At 43.0% G+C, this 17,364-nt stretch overlaps 1 protein-coding gene across 3 annotated transcripts in view; it reads right to left on the reverse strand.

Annotated features, from left to right (window-relative positions):
- The window catches only part of kat2b (K(lysine) acetyltransferase 2B), a 76,711-nt gene that overhangs the window by 6,838 nt on the left and 52,509 nt on the right, over nucleotides 1-17,364 (reverse strand). For 2 of the 3 annotated variants that reach the window (XM_085987999.1, XM_085987997.1), the window contains 6 exons: nucleotides 17,068-17,276; nucleotides 16,361-16,487; nucleotides 10,565-10,675; nucleotides 7,920-8,063; nucleotides 4,104-4,236; nucleotides 3,947-3,983 (listed from right to left, as the gene is read on the reverse strand). In XM_085987999.1, coding sequence (XP_085844125.1) covers nucleotides 3,947-3,983; nucleotides 4,104-4,236; nucleotides 7,920-8,063; nucleotides 10,565-10,675; nucleotides 16,361-16,487; nucleotides 17,068-17,276 — 761 coding nt within the window. The remainder of the gene's footprint in view (nucleotides 1-3,946; nucleotides 3,984-4,103; nucleotides 4,237-7,919; nucleotides 8,064-10,564; nucleotides 10,676-16,360; nucleotides 16,488-17,067; nucleotides 17,277-17,364) is intronic. The other variant, XM_085987998.1, reaches the window with a different exon arrangement.

A 17,364-nucleotide genomic window follows, 5' to 3' on the forward strand; every position in this document is an offset into this window, starting at 1 on the left:
GGGTGGGATATGTGTTGGTGTAGGGGTTATGGGGATCGGGTGGGATATGTGTCGGTGCAGGCTCGATGGGCCGAAATGGCCTCTATCTGCACTGTGGGGTTTCTGTGATTCTGTGAACACCTTGCTGATGACTGCGAGTAGACTGATGGGGCGGTAATTGGCCAGATTGGATTTGTCCTTTTTGTGGACAGGACATACCTGGGCAGTTTTCCACTTTGTTGGGTAGATGCCAGTGTTGTAGCTGTACTGGAACAGCTGAAACGGCCACTGATCGGTGATTGCACTTATACTTGTAAAATGAAGAGTGTTAAAACCAGCTGGCACTGACTGAGGTAGGTTCCCCAAGAAAGTTTGCATTGTTTTGTTAAGCCCTTAACCACTTTGTTCCATTGTATCAGGTGACATCAAATCAAGCAGGGGACACCTCGGGTCTTCTGGGGAGATCATATAGTAATTTCGGATCTATAAGTTGAGTCATAAACAACATCTGCTCCAAAGCACATTTAGCACTTTAATATAGTCTGGGAGCAAGTAGTTTGCGGTGTTTTGGCAGCACCCAATGTTGATATCATAAAGGAATATCACCCCTTGTGGTTTCTATGAATGTGGTCCAGGCCTGACGCCACTCCAGCAGTGTGTGGAAGATACCTTCTATCTAAGAATGAAGGAGACTCTGCAAGGTGGGTAACCTTTCTTTGGAGCAAAAGTAATGAATACTACTCCTTTAAATTATTACACACACTGATCGATAGTTTCCTATTTTCATTTAAGTCTGTATACTGGACCCAACTTTTAAAGGTTTATCGAAACCTTTTCAACATTTTCAATGATTGGGTATATCCAGAAATTGTGTAAAGTGGCTTGCACTTGAAACAAATGCAGCAAGACCAGTTTAAAACACCGCAGCTACTCAGATATTCCTAAGGAGCTGGGTCTAATACTTTACAGAAGCATAGACTCAGGGGCTATTTGATTGAAGCCTATAAAATAATGAAGGGTCTAGAGTGTGTGCACACTGAGAAATTATTTCAATTTGATAGGTTGGAGAGGACCTGAGGTCATGCATATAAATTACACAAGGGAAGAAATAGATTTGATGTTAGGCGGTTCTTCTCCCAGAAAATAGTAGACCTGTGGATCAGGCTGCTGCGGGTGTTGATACATTGTGCACCTTCAAGAGACAGCAGGACCGGATCCTGGCAGGGGCTCAGATCGCATCATGTAAGAGGTAGATACCAATTAATATGTCATGGTTAATGTGGTCTCCTGGACTAGTTTGATTGCCTAGAGGGATCGGAGAGGAATTTTCCAGATTTTTTCCATAATTGGCCATGGGTTTTTGATCTGGTTTCATGGCACTGAGTGGGTAGCGAGTCTTTTGACCTGATGTAGAAACCACCACAACTCTATGGTACAGGCAAGATGGTCCAGCTAGACTTTTCTTGTCCGAAATTTTCGTATGCTCATACATAGCACCTTTAATATATAAAAATATCTCGAGGTGCTTTGCAGAAGGAAGAGAAAATAGATGAAAGCAATAAAGGAACAGGCGCTGAGCCATGGTAACAGAGTTGGCGAGGTGAACAAAGGTTTGGTCAAAAGGATGCATTCTGAGATTTTTTTTAAAGGTGGAAAGAGAAGTGGATGGCGGAGAGGTTTGAGGAGGGAGTTCCAGAAAGTAGGGCCGAGGTGACTGAAGGTTCTGCCACTAATAGCGGGGCAAAGGGAGGAGAATGAACAAAAGGCCAAACTTGAAGGGTGTGGGACAGGACATAAAGCCAGAAGAAAATGCAGACATAGCATGGGACAAGGCATCAGAAGGACTTGAAGACAAGAACGAGGATTTTAAGTGTAATGAGTTGGGGAACTGGGAATCAACATAGGTCAGCTAAGATGGGAATGCTGGGCAAGCAGGACATACTGTGGGACTACGTGGATATAGGCAGTTGAGTTTTGAACAAGTACAATTGAGGATGGGAGGCAGGCTAAGAGATCTTTGGAGAAATCGAGTCTAGAGGTGACAAGCATATGCAAGGGTTTTAGCAGCAGTGCGGGGGGAGGGGGGAGCAGGTGAGGTTAAACAGAGGTGGGTGATGTGAGGGTGAAGTAAACATTAAAAAAAAATCTTGGGATGTGGCCATCGCTGGCAAGGCAGGCATTTATTGCCCATCCCTACTTGCCCTTGAGAAGGTGGTGGTAGGCTTTCTTCTTGAACCACTGCAGTCCATATGGTGAAGGTACTCCCACAATGCTGTTAGGTATGGAGTTCCAGGATTTTGACCCAGCGATGAGGAAGGAATGGCGATATATGTCCAAGTCAGGATGGTGTGTGATTTGGAGGGGATGATGTTCCCATGCACCTGCTGTTCTTGTCCTTTTAGATGGTGGAGGTCAGCTGTTTGGGAGGTGCTGCCGAAGAAGCCTTGGCGACTTGCTGCAGTTCATCTTGTAGAAAGTACACACTGCAGCTGCGGTAGGGTGGAGGGGGTGCCGATCAAGCGGACCACTTTGTCCTGGATGGTGTTTTGCCTCTAGAGTGTTGTTGCAGTTGCACTGAACTAGGCAAGTGGAGAGTATTCCATCACACTCCTGACTTGTGCCTTATAGATAGTGAAGAGATTTTGGGAAGTCAGGTGGTGAGCCATTCACTACAGAATACCCAGCCTCTGACCTGTTCTAGTAGCCATGGTATTTATGTGGCTGGTCCAGTGCTTAGGGATAATATATAAGGTTTGAAGTTCAGCTGTGGGTCGAACAGAACACTAAGGTTTTACACAGTCTGGTAGCACCCTTGCCTCTGAGTCAGAAGGTTGTGGGTTCAAGTCCCACTCCAGAGATTTGAGCACAAAAAACTAGGCTGACACTCCAGTGCAGTACTGAGGGAGTGCTGCACTGTCGGAGGTGCCGTCTTTTGGATGAGACATTAAACCAAGGCCCCGTCTGCCCTCTCAGTTAGACATAAAAAGTATGGGAGCAGTAGCACAGTGGTTATGTTACTGGACTAGTAATCCAAAGGCCTGGACTAATGATCCAGAGACGCAAGTTCAAATCTCCACCACGGTAGCTGGGGATTTTAAATTCAGTTAATTAAATAAATCTGGAAGAAAAAGCTAGTATCAGTAATGGTGATCATGAAACAATCAGATTGTCGTAAAAACCCATCTGGTTCACTAATGTCCTTTAGGGAAGGAAATCTGCCGTCCTTACCTGGTCTGGCCTATATGTGACTCCAGACCTACAGCAATGTGGTTGACTCTTAACTGCCCTCTGAAATGGCCTAACAAGCCACTCAGTTGTAAAAAACCACTACGCACCACACGGACTGCAGCGGTTCAAGAAGGAGGCTCACCACCAGCTTCTCAAGGGCAATTAGGGACGGGCAATAAATGCTGGCCTTGCCAGAGATGCCCACATCCCATGAACGAATAAAAATAAAAGATCCTGTGGCATTATTTCGAAGAAGAGCAGGGTAGTCATCCCTGGTGTCCTGGCCAATATTTATCCCTCAATCAACATCACCAAAACAGATTATCTGGTCATTATCACATCACTGTTTGTGGTAGATTGCTGCGTGCAGATTGACTGCTGCGTTTCCTACATTACAACAGCGACTACACTTCAAAAAGTACTTCATAGGCTGTAAAGTGCTTTGGGATGTACGGTGGTTGTGAAAGGCGCTATATAAATGCAAGCCTTTCTTTTATGAGTAACTGGCTGAGGAGGAGAATAGTCAGTGACAAAGGAGCAGAGTTTATGCAGAGGGTAAAAAATGTTGGTTTTGCGCTTCTTGGTGGTCAGTTGGAGGATGTTTTAGTTCATCCATTGCTAATCCAATCTAAAATCCATTTAACATATTCAACCTCATCTCAATATTATTCCCCTTTTGCAAAATCTATTTAAAAGATCTCCTGCTGTACAGTTATACCTTTTTTAGCAACAGACTTACCCTCTTTCTTTTCCACTAGGTTTCCAACCAGATTCCCCTGTAGATAAATTAAATCAGTCATTCAGCTCTAGTCCATTAAAATCATGTTCAATTTAAAAAATTGGTATGAGGTAATATAAGCTGGCATTGTTATAAAGAGTAGTGGAATACTTCAAACCTGTGCTAGGTTGCTTACTTATTCCAGGTATACTTTCAATAGGAATCTGTCGCACTCCTTCTTTAAAGCAGGAGAGCCCCGGGTACACCTTTCGAATCTGTGCTTGTTTTCTTTCTATCAACTTTTTTATGATCTTAAAAAGAAGAGAGAAGCAGCACTATAATTAGGGATAAGAAATAGCTTGGACAGTTTCTCTATTTACTGCGCTCCGCAGACCACACACATAGGCCACTAGGAAAACAATCAGCAACAACGAAATAATAAAAAGAAAATGCTGGAAATGAACAGCCGGTCCATCAAGATCTGTAAATAAAAAAGACAAGTTAATATTATGGGTGTTGACCTTCTTCACAACTGAAACTGAAAGATAAACGAGTCCTTTTGTAGGGTGGCAGAGACAAAAAAAGGAAGGGGCAGGAGAAAGAGACAACAGAAATACTGATCACCAAGAGGAAATTAAGGGATTGAATTACCTGCCACCTGCTTAATAGAGGAGAAGGAACCTGATAAGAGATCATCTTAGTGAGGCAATAAAAAGATATGAGAAGAACAAAAGTATATGCAAATAGTACAATGCTGAAAGGTGTGTGGTCCAAATGGAAACAGGAAATTCTGGAAACACACAGAGAAACAGGCCAAAACTAACACAGAACCCCCCTCCTGGCCCCAATAAAACTGTATCAATCCACCTTGTCCTCCATCCACATCCTCTGTACCCCTGCTAAAGAAAAATGGTAGATATAGCCACGGTCTGAATTTCAGATTAGGGATCTGCAGAGCACCCAGGAGAAATATGAGATATTGTTCGGTTGGAACAGTGTAGGAGGTCGAAGACAGAATGGTCAGAGTGGAAATGTGAAGGGGACTTAAAGTGCCAAGCCACAGGAAGGTCAGGGTTATACGTGCAGACAGAAAGGAGAGCCTCAATATTAATCCCTCCCCAATATGACTGGCAGGAGGAGCTTAAACCCTAATAAAGGGGAGCGCATCCCAACCCAATGCGGTATTGCGCATGTTCCCCTTACTATGGCAAGGATGGCGGCAGGTTTCGAGCCATGCGAGTGTCCCATCTTGGAGAGGCGGGGCACTTCATTATCATATTTAAGTCAGGCTCCCACAGTGCAATTGGGAGCCTGAGTTAAATTTAACAGTTGCCAGCCGAGTTACCCAGGGTTCGGGAAATCCCACAGCAAAATGGAGACGGGAGCAGCTGGCTGCAGAAGCTAAGTGCTTTTTATAGCACTCCTTGTGGACAAGGATGAGCAGGAGTGCTCCGCTGGCCCGTCAAGCAAACCTACGGCCTCCCTTCTGCTGCTCACGGCCTCTCTCTAGCCCCGGCCGTGATCGGTGACCTCCCACCCCACAGCCCTGGTCTGAAGCTAGATGTCAACACGCCAACCCCCACCGCCAAACCCCAACTGATGCCTGTCCTGTGATTTGCTGAATAACCCCCAACTGATACCTGACCCGTGAACACGATTGCCCGGGACCATTCCCAAGGGTCCCTGACTGGCCTCCTGCCATTGGTTTTCCTGCCCGGCAGCCAGCCAGCCTGCCTGGAAGAAAAAGTTATAATAAGGTCCTACCATTGCATTCGGTGGGACCTTTCCGTCCCCGGCCTTGCTGAGTTTCCCCCACACTCCCCTGCTCCCTCCCGCCTCCACATAAATATCGAGGCTGAGGTGTTTGGCAAAGTGGTCGCCTAAGCTGCATTTGGCTTCCCCAATGTAGAGAAGAGCACACTGTGAATGGTGAATCTTCTATATATATAAATCGGTACTTCTGTCTGTCATTCTGTCTGTCATCGCGTGTGCGTCTGTCGGGTATGCGCTCGAAAGTTACAGGGCGTACCTACGCGCGCGTTACCTCCAAAGAAAGCTTACGCTTCCGAGACGGTTTTAAGCGTATTTACGTTTCGGCCGGGCTAAAATCGCGCCCGCGGTATCCCAAAAACCTTCAACGTTCCGCTCATTAGCATCTCATTATCCGCTCATTAGCGACAGAGTGACCTCGAGCTCGACCAATCGTACGCCGGGTTGCTGGCGTGTGCCGCCGGGCCAATCGGTGCGTGTGGCCGGGCTTTATCGTTCTGAACCGAGGTGAGTCGCCGCCATCTTGATTCCAAACTTTTCCTTTCTTTTTCCCGCTTTCTGCGTCTTTAAAAAAAACGTTGCTTTTAAAACACATATTGTTTATTAAAAAAATGATTTAGAAAGTCATTAACTTATCTAATCTCATTAATTTTCCTGCCTTTCCCCGTTTTTCCAGGTAGGCCTCGAAGCCTCGGCCTCTTCTCCGCACCCACGCCCGAGCTAGGCACCTCCCGGCTCCACTCGAAGGCTGGAGGGCCGAGCCTCAGCCCAGCGCCGCTAGGGTGCGCACGCAGCAGGAGCTGAGACGCGGCGTCTCTCTCTGGCTCGGCCGGGGGGCGGGGCTTGCTGAGCGTCAACCGTCACCCTGGCAACCGGCCCCCCGGCTGTCTCGCACAGCCGCAATCGGCGGTCTTCACCTGGGGGGGGGGGGGCGCGACCCACGGGGGGGGGGCGCGACCCTCGGGGGGGGGGGGTGCCGCCAAGCGTCACCCTGGCAACCGGCCCCCCCGGCTGTCTCGCACAGCCGCAATCGGCGGTCTTCACCTGGGGGGGGGGGCCGCGACCCTCGGGGTGGGCCGCGACCCTCGGGGGGCCCCCCCTCCCCTCCCGCCCCCTCCCCTCCCCCCCTTCCCCCTTCCCCCCCTTCCCTTCCGCCCCCGCCCTCCCTTCCCCCCCCCGCCCTCCCTTGCCCCCCCCTGCCCTCCCTCCCCCCCCTCCCAGTCGCTCTCTCTCTCTTCCAACAACAACATGCCCTCGAAAAAGCCTCGGCACCGCCGGGCACTTCAGCTAGTACAGTATATTAGATTAGAGGAAGAAGTGCTTGGGGCCCTGCACAATGGTATAAGAAGTGATTGGACAGCTGTTACATCTGCTGCAGTTGCAGTGCAGAGTGCCAGGGAAAAGGGTGATGGAAGGATGAATAAAGGCATTCTGGACAGAAGAGGGGGGGATGGGTTTGTGTTTTAAATGGTGGGATATGATCTGGTGAATGCAGAGGCTGGTGGAATGAAAAGTGAAACAATGGTGGGGAGGCTGTCATTGTTGTAAAATGGTGTGGAGATGCTGGTGTTGGACTGGGGTGGACAAATGTAAGAAGTCACACAACACCAGGTTATAGTCCAACAGTTTTATTTGAAATCACAAGCTTTCGGAGCGCTGCTCCTTCGTCATTGTTGTTGTAAAAGGGAGAAGGATTGAGAGCAGAGGCACAGGAAATGGGACAAACACAGTTAAGCACTGTCAATGGAAAACCTTGGTTGAGAAGAAGAGGGCATTTCAGAAGCTTTGCTGCAGAAGGTGGGGCCACAGAGCGTATGAGACAGAGAAACTGGGAGAAAGGAATGGCTGCCTTTACAGAATGAGGGTGACATAATCAATGGCAGTACACTGAGTGTTGATTCGTAGTAAATTACTGGGAAATAAAATCTGTATAATCAGTTATCAGCATTTTAACCATTTTTGGAAGGGGAAGTTAAAATTCTGAAAAAGGCAAAAATTTGTTCATAAGAAATTGCTTTTATCTGATGAATAATATATTTCCCCTAATTATTGATGTTTTTATGTACTTAATACAAGGGAGCAGCACAAACAACAACATGAAGACAGGTTTATGTCCTTGTCAATTGATAATTTGACTGCCTACCTTATGGGCAAATGGGGGAAACACTATTCTATACTAACTGACCAGAAGTAAAACATAAGCAACAAATGGGCAAGCATTCACCTCTTTCTGTTTCTTTATGATCACAGAGAATTCAGTGTAGGGGATCCGTGGATTCAGCTCACACCCCATCAAAGTAGCACCTTCGTAGTCTTTAATGTAACCAACATACTTCACTTTTGGAACTTTTATATCCTTAGAGAATCCCTGAAACAATATAGAATATCATAATATTTTTCTTTTTGCCATTCAATGTACATAACAAAAAGTCAATTTGCTCAAAAGCAATTATGTTGAGAACTACTTGTAATAATTTTAAACTTTTCTGAAGCTTGTTGACAAAATTGGTACACGATAACAATTTAACAATAAGCACCAATCGCTCAGAGGTAAAATAATTAAATTGGTTGGATTTTAGTTCCAGTTATTTAATTGAACAGTTTTAGATTTACAAACTGTATCATTTGGCAAGGTTTACATACCCTGAGAGATTGTACTGATAATTGCAAAACACTTAGTTCATTTACACAGGATACCTCTAGGTCCAGATGAATGTAAATTGTGTACAATCCTAATTGGGTTAGTCAAGGATCAAATTTGCATGCTTTTATAAGCCTCGTTCATATGCCTGTTGACAGTAACTGGTGATTAACAGTAGTGCCCAGTGAGGCACCTGCAGTGTGCTACAATGAATCAATCAACCCATTTAGACAAATGACCCAATTAATCTAATAAAGTGGTGCATTTTAATTTTATTTTGAAATCACGTTGAAATTGGAATGTAAATTTCTCTTCACTGTAATGGTACTGAATTTCCAACATTTAGATGCTGTACAGTATTTTAAAATTGATAGCATATAGTAAACAACAGAACTATTATCCTTGGTTAGGTGAAGCAGGACGGTTACGCCTGAACTTTCTTTTGTCACTAAAGATGCCACTACATCAATACACATCATCCTACCTGGGTACGCAATCTGTTTTCTTGCTCTACTAAACTCCCGGGGATGAATTTCCGCGGGAGTTCTCCCGCTCGACCGCCTTCATTTCAGCGGAAGAGCCGTGAAACCCATGGAAAAACGGCACAAATGCTTAACGCCATTTTTTTCACTTCCGCCCCACTGATTGTTAATGGAAATACCTGTGCAGATATGTTATGATATTTTATATTCTGGAGAAGTACAAGATCTGAAACATGAGACAAAGGGGGTAGATGTTAACTCCAGCCATGGACGAGCGGGCACCAGGCGGAGCACCCACTCATTCTTGCCGGCAGGAGGCCTGAGTCATTTTGAGGGTCGGACCGCATTACCATGCCACTGGCAAGCTAAATGCCCCGTACGGGAGTCCTGCTGCAGCTCACCAGCTCCATTATCTGGTGACATGCATCTCAAGCAGTCATTAGGCAGGTAGATAAATGCTTAAATGCATAAAAGTCTTTCTTTAAATAGGTCCACGCACTGATTGCAGAAAGGTGGTTGTGGGGGGAGTTCTGGGCATCAGCAGCCTGCAGTATATCTGTGGATTGCGGGGGTAGCACATCTGCTTTTCTGGCCCCACAATAATGGCCCAGAAATTCGGGTCTCCACGGGTGAGTACGCGCTGGGTACTCACTCGTAGGCCCGATGGAAGTGCCGGTCTCCTGCATGCACGGGAAACCGGCACTTCCGTTCCCCTGAAAGCAGGGGTTCAGAGGTCGAACGCATGCGTGGGGGAGGCTGCGCGTGCGCATCAAACTTCGTTTTTTTTTACAGGTTTACCCGGGAGAGTAAGCCTGCAGAATTTAGAAATATAAAAAGCAGGCGTAAGGCCTGCTTTTTACAAGGTAAGTGGTGAATTAATTAAAATTAAAACATTTTTTCCACAGGTTTATTATTTTTAATTACTTTAAAGCAAGGTAAGTTTATTTTTAGTCCCATTAGAAAATAAAAAAAAAATTTCAAAAATTTAAATTATTGTTTAAAATAGTTATTTCATTTAATTTATAGTTTATTTAAAAAATGTGATTTAAAAAAAAATTTATTTGAAGATTTAGTGCTATTTTGGGGCCGTAGTATTTATAAGTCTTGACAGCTCTTCCTGTCAGACTTATGAATGGAGCATTCCCTGCTCCGATTGGCTCCCTATGGCCCACGTAATCCCAGAGGATGCATCGAACTAACTGCGCCCCTGGGATACACAAGCACTGCGCGCCGGCAGCTGGACCAGGCCCCGGATCGGAATTCCACGGGGCCCTACAGCTCAACGGCCGGCGCGCAAGGTAAGTGCAGGTCGGCGGCTTGCACCCGCAGGAAGCCCCCGACCCGAATTTCTGGACCATTAATTCTGCATGCAGTAATGAGGATCCCATTTGTTTTCCAACTGAAGACCCTGGGAAATATGACGGCGGACAGAATCCGAGCGGGAATGGGGTGGTAAGCTGCACAGTTCATTCAATGTGCTGTGAACCTGTCACTTAGTAACCTACATCCTACATAACTTTAACTGTACTTTGATTGCTGACACTGCAATGTACGCATGTAAAAGGTCTAGGAGTAGAGGTGTTACATTGTATGAAAATCTAGTTAGTTAATCTGTATGAAATTTGGAATGTCTTGTTAAAACATGTTATTTAGATTTCACATCAGTAATTGTATGTGTATGTTCCCACTGTAATACTCAATGTTGCTATGCTCCTCATAGAGTATAAAGACCACAAAACTACATACCTGCTTTTTGAAGTAGCCAATTGCATATTCATCTGCGTAAGTGAGGAAGTTTAGAATGTTATGTTTGATGTGATATTCCTTCAAGTGATTCATTAGATGAGTTCCATAGCCCTAAAGAATAAACATTTGACCATTTGGTAAAGAAAATAATTCTAGCTTTGATTTGCCATTAATAGTTTGTTTTAAACAAATATTTACATTTCTGTAGCACTGCTCATGCATGTCTCAAAGATCTTTACAGGAGAAAGATTTTAATACTTCCATAATTTATTTTTAAAGAAGGTAGCATAACAGGGTTCAACAGTGAAGAAGGTGGCTCATGAATTTGACACTACTGGTTGTCAATGGTTTGCACCTTTATTTGCAGCTCCCCTGGTGGCTCAGTTGGTAAAGTTGGCTTTTAACTCAGCCATACAAACCAGGTTCAATTCCTGGTCTATGCTTAGTTAGCTGATCTCAGCTAGGATGGCATGGGACACTAAACTAGCCTCACCAGCCCTTGTCTTGGGAGGAGAAAGTCAGCCAGGCTTCCTGCTCCCAATTTCTAACCAATGACCCCTTCTGGAAAGTTCACCTGTGTGGACGTAGGCTGAAGGCAAATTATTGACCTGGTTAGGGAATTGGCTGAGTGGCAGGAGACACAGAGTAGGGATAATGGGCATATACTCTAATTGGCAGGATGTGACTAGTGGTCTCCCGTAGGGATCTGTGTTGGGGCCTCAACTATTCACTGTATTTATTAACGACTTAGATGATGGGATAGAGAGCCAGATATCCAAGTTTGCCAAAGACACAAAGATAGGCAACATTGTAAGCAGTATAGATGGACGCATAAAATTACAACGAGATATTAATGGATTAAATGAATGGGCAAAACTGTGGCAAATGGATTTCAATATAAGCAAGTGAGAGGTCATCTACTTTGGACCTAAAAAGGATAGATCAGAGTATTTTCTTAATAGCGAAAAGCTAGAAACAGTGGAGGTCCAAAGAGACATAGAGGTCCATGTACATGGATCATTAAAATGTCATCAACAGGTACAGAAAATAATCAAAAAGGCTAATGGAATACCGGCCTTTATATCTAGAAGACTAGAATACAAGGGGTAGAAGTTATGCTGCAGCTATACAAAGCCCTAGTTAAATTACACCTGGAGTACTGTGTTCAATTCTGGGCACCACACCTTGGGAAGGATATATTGGCCTTGGAGGGAGTGCAGCGTAGATTTACCAGAATGATACGTGGACTCGAAGGGTTAAATTACGAGGTGAGATGACAGAAACTAGGGTTGTATTCCCTGGAATTCATTTTCCTCTTTTGTGCCAAACACATTTTCCTTAAACAACTCTTAAGCCTCTATAACACTCAAGTTTGTCCAAGACTTGAATACTGCTCCCCTATCTGGGAAAGCTCTTCTAGCACTCCGGACAGGAGAAAAGAAAAATCTTGTTGGCGGTTGGGAAATCTGTCTTTCACAGTTAAGTTTGCAACCTCTCCAACACAACTTTTATTTATTTTATTGATATGACGACGATCACTGCTCCTCTCTTCTTTCTTCCCCCTAAACCCCAAATATGCCATTCTCTACATTCCATTATTATTGCTTAAATTAACAACTATCACGCTGTTGATTATAACTCATACTTTCCCAGATCTTTAAAAAGATTGGACTCCTTACTTCTATTCTTCATATAATATATGGATATAATATATAATAGATAGAGCTTTAAACTAAAAAGGGGGGGAGGGGTCAGGTGAGAGGAAATTTAGAAATCTAAAGAGAAAAGTCAAGGCAATGGAGCAGTGTAGTGATTTGGGTAAAGATAAGCAGAGTGTGATGGGAAGGGACAGAGAGTTTAATGGTAATAGTGCATCAGCGAATAAGGTAAAAGCAGGGAATAATGGTAAAAAGTTAAAATTAAAGGCTCTTCATCTGAATGCATGAAGCATTCATAACAAGATAGACGAATTAATAGCACAAAATAGAGATAACTAGCTTTGATCTAATAGTCATTACACAGACATGGTTACAAGGTGACCAAGGTTGGGAACTAAATATTCCAGGGTACTTGACGTTTAGAAAAGACAGGCAGAATGGAAAGGGGGATGGGGGTAGCCCTGATAATAAAGTATGACATAAGGACAATAGTGAGAAAGGATCTTGGCTCAGAAGATCAGGAAGTAGAATCAGTATGGGTGGGGATAAGAAATAATAAGGGGCAGAAAACACTGGTGGGAGTAGATTATAGGCCCCCCAAACAGTAGCTATAGCATTGGACAGAGTATCAATCAAAAAATAACAGTAGCTTGTAATAAAGGTAATACAATAATCATGGGGGACTTTAAATTGGCAAAGCTAGTCTAGAGGACGAGTTCATGGAATGCATTCGAGACAGTTTCCTTGAACAATACGTCATGGAACCAACCAGGGAACAGGCTATTTTAGATCTTGTATTGTGTAATGAGACAGGGTTAATTAGTAATCTCATAGTAAAGGAGCCTCTGGGGAAGAGTGATCATAATATGATAAATTTTCACACTGAGTTTGAGAGTGAAATACTTAAGTCGGAAAGTAGAGTCTTAAACTTAAATAAAGCCAATAACATAGGTATGAGGGGCAAGTTAGCTAAGTTAGATTGGGAAATTAGATTAAAAGGTATGATGGTAGATAAGCAGTGGCAAACATTTAAAAAGTCCAAAATTCTCAACGGATATATATTTCATTGAGAAATAAAAACTCCACAGGAAAAGTGATCCATCCATGGCTAAGTAAAGAAGTTAAGGATAGCATTAGATTAAAAGAAGAGGCTTATAATGTTGCGAAGAATAGTAGTAAGCCTAAGGATTGGGAGAGCTTTAGAAACCAGCAAAGAATGACCAAAAAAATTGATAAAAAGGGAGAAAATAGAATGAGAGTAAACTAGCAAGAAATATAAAAACAGCTTCTACAAGTATGTAAAAAGGAAGAGAGTAGCAAAAGTAAGCGTTGGTCCCTTAGAGGCTGAGAAAGGTAAAATTATAATGGGGAATATGGAAATTGCAGAGACTTTAAACAAATATTTTGTATCTGTCTTCACAGTAGAAGACACAAAAAGCATACCAAAAATGGTGGGGAACCAAGGGGCTAATGAGAGTGAGGAACTTAAAGTAATTAATATCAGTAGAGAAAAAGCACTTGAGAAATTAAAAGGACTAAAACCGAGAAATCCTCTGGACCTGATGGCCTACATCCTAGGGTTCTAAAAGAGGTGGCTGCAGAGATAGTGGATGCATTGGTTGTGATCTTCCAAAATTCCCTAGATTCTGGAATGGTCCCAGCGGATTGGAAGATAGCAAATGTAACTCCGCTATTCAAGAAAGGAGGCAGAGAGAAAACCGGGAACTACAGGTCAGTTAGCCTGACATCATTCGTCAGGAAAGTGCTCAAATCCATTGTTAAGGAGGTGGTATCAGGGTACTTAGAAAATCATAACATGATCAGGCAGAGTCAACATGGTTTTATGAAAGGGAAATCATGTATAACAAATTTATTAGAGATTTTTTGAGGATGTAACTAGCAGGGTAGATAAATGGGGAGCCAGTGGATGTAATATATTTGGATTACCAAAAGGCATTCGATAAAGTGCCACATAAAAGGTTGTTACGCAAGATAAGGGCTCATGGGGTTGGGGTAATATATTAGCATGGATAGAGGATTGGTTAACGGAGAGAAAACAGAGAGTAGGGATAAACAGGTCATTTTCCGGTTGGCAGGCTGTAACTAGTGGGGTGCCGCAAGGATCAGTGCTTGGACCTCAGTTATTTACAATCTATATTAATGACTTAGATCAAGGGACCGAGTGCAATGTATCCAAGTTTGGTGACGATACAAAGCTAGGTGGGAAAGTAAGCTGTGAGGAGGACACAAAGAGCCTGCAAAGGGATATAGACAGGTTAAGTGAATGGGCAATAAGGTGGCAGATGGAGTATAATGTGGGGAAATGTGAGGTTATTCACTTTGGTAGGAAGAATAGAAAAACAGAATACTTTTTAAATGGTGAGAAACTATTAAATGTTGGTGTTCAGAGAGATTTAGGTGTCCTCGTCCAAGAAACACAGAAAGTTAGCATGTAGGTACAGCAAGCAATTAGGAAAGCAAATGGTATGTTAGCCTTTATTGCAAGGGGGTTGGAGTACAAGAGTAAGGAAGTCTTACTACAATTATACAGGGCTTTGTTGAGACCACACCTGGAGAACTGTGCAGTTTTGGTCTCCTTATCTGAGAAAGGACATACATGCCTTAGATGCGGCTGAACAAAGGTTCACTAGATTGATCCCTGGGATGAGAGTGTTGTCCTATGAGGAGAGATTGAGTAGATTGGGCCTATAACTCTCTGGAGTTTAGAAGAATGAGAGGTGATCTCATTGAAACATGTAAGATTCTGAGGGGGATTGACAAGGTAGAGGCTGAGAGGTTGTTTCCCCTGGCTGGAGAGTCTAGAACTAGGGGCCATAGTCTCAGGCTAAGGGGTCTGCCATTTAAGACTGAGATGAGGAGGAATTTCTTCACTCAGAGGGTTGTGAATCTTTGGAATTCTCTACCCCAGAAGGCTGTGGATGCTGAGTCGTTGAATATATTCAAGGCTGAGCTAGATAGATTTTTGGACTCTAGGGGAATCAAGGGATATGGGGATCGGGCAGGAAAGTGGAGTTGAGGTCGAAGATCAGCCATGATTTTATTGAATGGCGGAGCAGGCTCGAGGGGCCGTATGGCCAACTCCAGCTCCTAATTCTTATGTAATATGCAAGTGTTTGCACCCTAAACTTGGTGTCTTAATCACTACTTCATGATTTAGCTCAACTTCTATCCTGCTCTTTCAACTGTTTCTTGCACTGTGTGTGTTGACCCTTCAGCTAAGGTTCTCAATTTAAAGACACAAAGTTTCACTAGTTTCATTACGCTTAATCATTAGTAAAATAGCCTTGAGAAATAAATCGAGACCTTGTGAGATGCATCGATATGAAGGATTCAAACCTACAGTTAGATGAGGGTTATACTGTATGAGCCGTAGAGGAGAATTGGTATGAATTGACAAAAACAAAGAGGTAGAAATTAATGGAGGATTTTTCTAAATGGTGCCTTTTCATTTTGCCATGTAAGGCTCTATAAGAGTCTGATGTGAAGAGTCATTAGAAGCACGAGGCTTATTTGGCTCGTATTGTACAAGTGCAAAATGAAAGTTCCATTACAGTTCCAAAGACTACAATTAGTATAAAATACAACTTCAAAATAATGCATTGCAGCTTATCTTTTTGCAACTTATTACTAATCTACACTTCCACACTGATCATTGTTTAAAGCCATATCAGAATTTTATCCCCTCTATAAATTAGTTCTCATTTTCTACCTTATTCTTTAAACGTCCCTTCTCCAAAAGGAAGTATTAAAGACTTCTAAAATGTGCACTTCAGGTGTGAAACCCCATCTACCAGGAAATCACTGGCATGCACCCCACAATTAAAATCAATGGAATAAAAACTGTGAGGACCACTCATGCTATTTGCTAATATGCACTTCTGGCGAGTCTCCATGAGCAGGATTTAGTGGACTATCTGATTCAAAATTTCTAACGGACAGATTTATCAAGTTTATTATGGATACTGATCTAAAGACTTATGAATTATGTGGGCCTACCTCTATTACCACCTTAAAATATTTTATATGGGAACTTTAACACATTAGAGAAAATTTAGGTTTTAAATTATTGCATGTTGATGAACACAAGTTACCAATTAAATTTTAAGTTCACACTTACCTTCACTTGTTCATTAGAGGTTACAGCACAAAAGACAATCTCCGTAAAACCTTGTGTTGGAAACATCCGGAAACAGATGCCGCCAATCACACGGCCATCTTTGATCAAAGCAAGGGTCTTGTGTTTACTACAAAGATATAACCAAACAAAATGGTTTCAAAATTAAAAACTAGTTGACTAATCTTTTTACAGTGAATCTGCAGAGGCACACATCATACAACCACTCAGAATGTCATCCTTACTATTCATCAGGGATAACTATTAAATTATTCTTTTTATGATTTATTTATTATCATTATGAATAAAAATTTGAGCCTTATCATCCGACAAATGCTTTTCAGGTCAATTAACACAGCAATGTGGTAGACTGATTGAGTTTAAATACTGTACAGGAATCCCGCCCCCAACTGTGGTTTTGCCATACGCGGCTTTCAAGTATACATGGTTTCCTCTCTGTGACAACTTTTGCCAACCGCGGCAGTGAATTTTGCATATATGCGGTTTTTAATTTAGGATTAAGGTACATAACATGATTTTATTGCTTTTATATTCTTTTTTATTGTGTTATTTGAACATTTATACTGTATTTGCCAACCGCGGTTTTACTAACCACGGGGGGTTTTCCGGGACATATCCCCCGCGGTTGGGGAAAGATTACTGTATTCACATTAACACTTGTAAGCCATGCAAATAAAAGTGGCACTCACGGGTCAAAGACAAGCCGAGTGATGTATTCCTTTGGCATTCTGGGTAATTGATGAGAGAAAACATTCTGCAATCCAACTAGCCACATCATCATTTTCTTGTTTGGTTTTTGGCTCAGTGAGTTTCCCACAACATGGAACTCGATTACACCCCTTCTTTCTTCAAGCCTTGCTGCCTCATCTCTGGCTGCATGTGCAGATAGTAAGCTAGTCTTGTGAAGGACAGGATAAATATGATAACATTTTCCCATTGTATTTTGTAGACTTTAAACAGATTACAATGACTCTCATGAATACTTT

Source organism: Somniosus microcephalus, chromosome 5 (assembly GCF_052327205.1).
Source record: "Somniosus microcephalus isolate GS21.2 chromosome 5, FLI_Smic_1.0, whole genome shotgun sequence".
Classification (NCBI taxonomy): domain Eukaryota; kingdom Metazoa; phylum Chordata; class Chondrichthyes; order Squaliformes; family Somniosidae; genus Somniosus; species Somniosus microcephalus.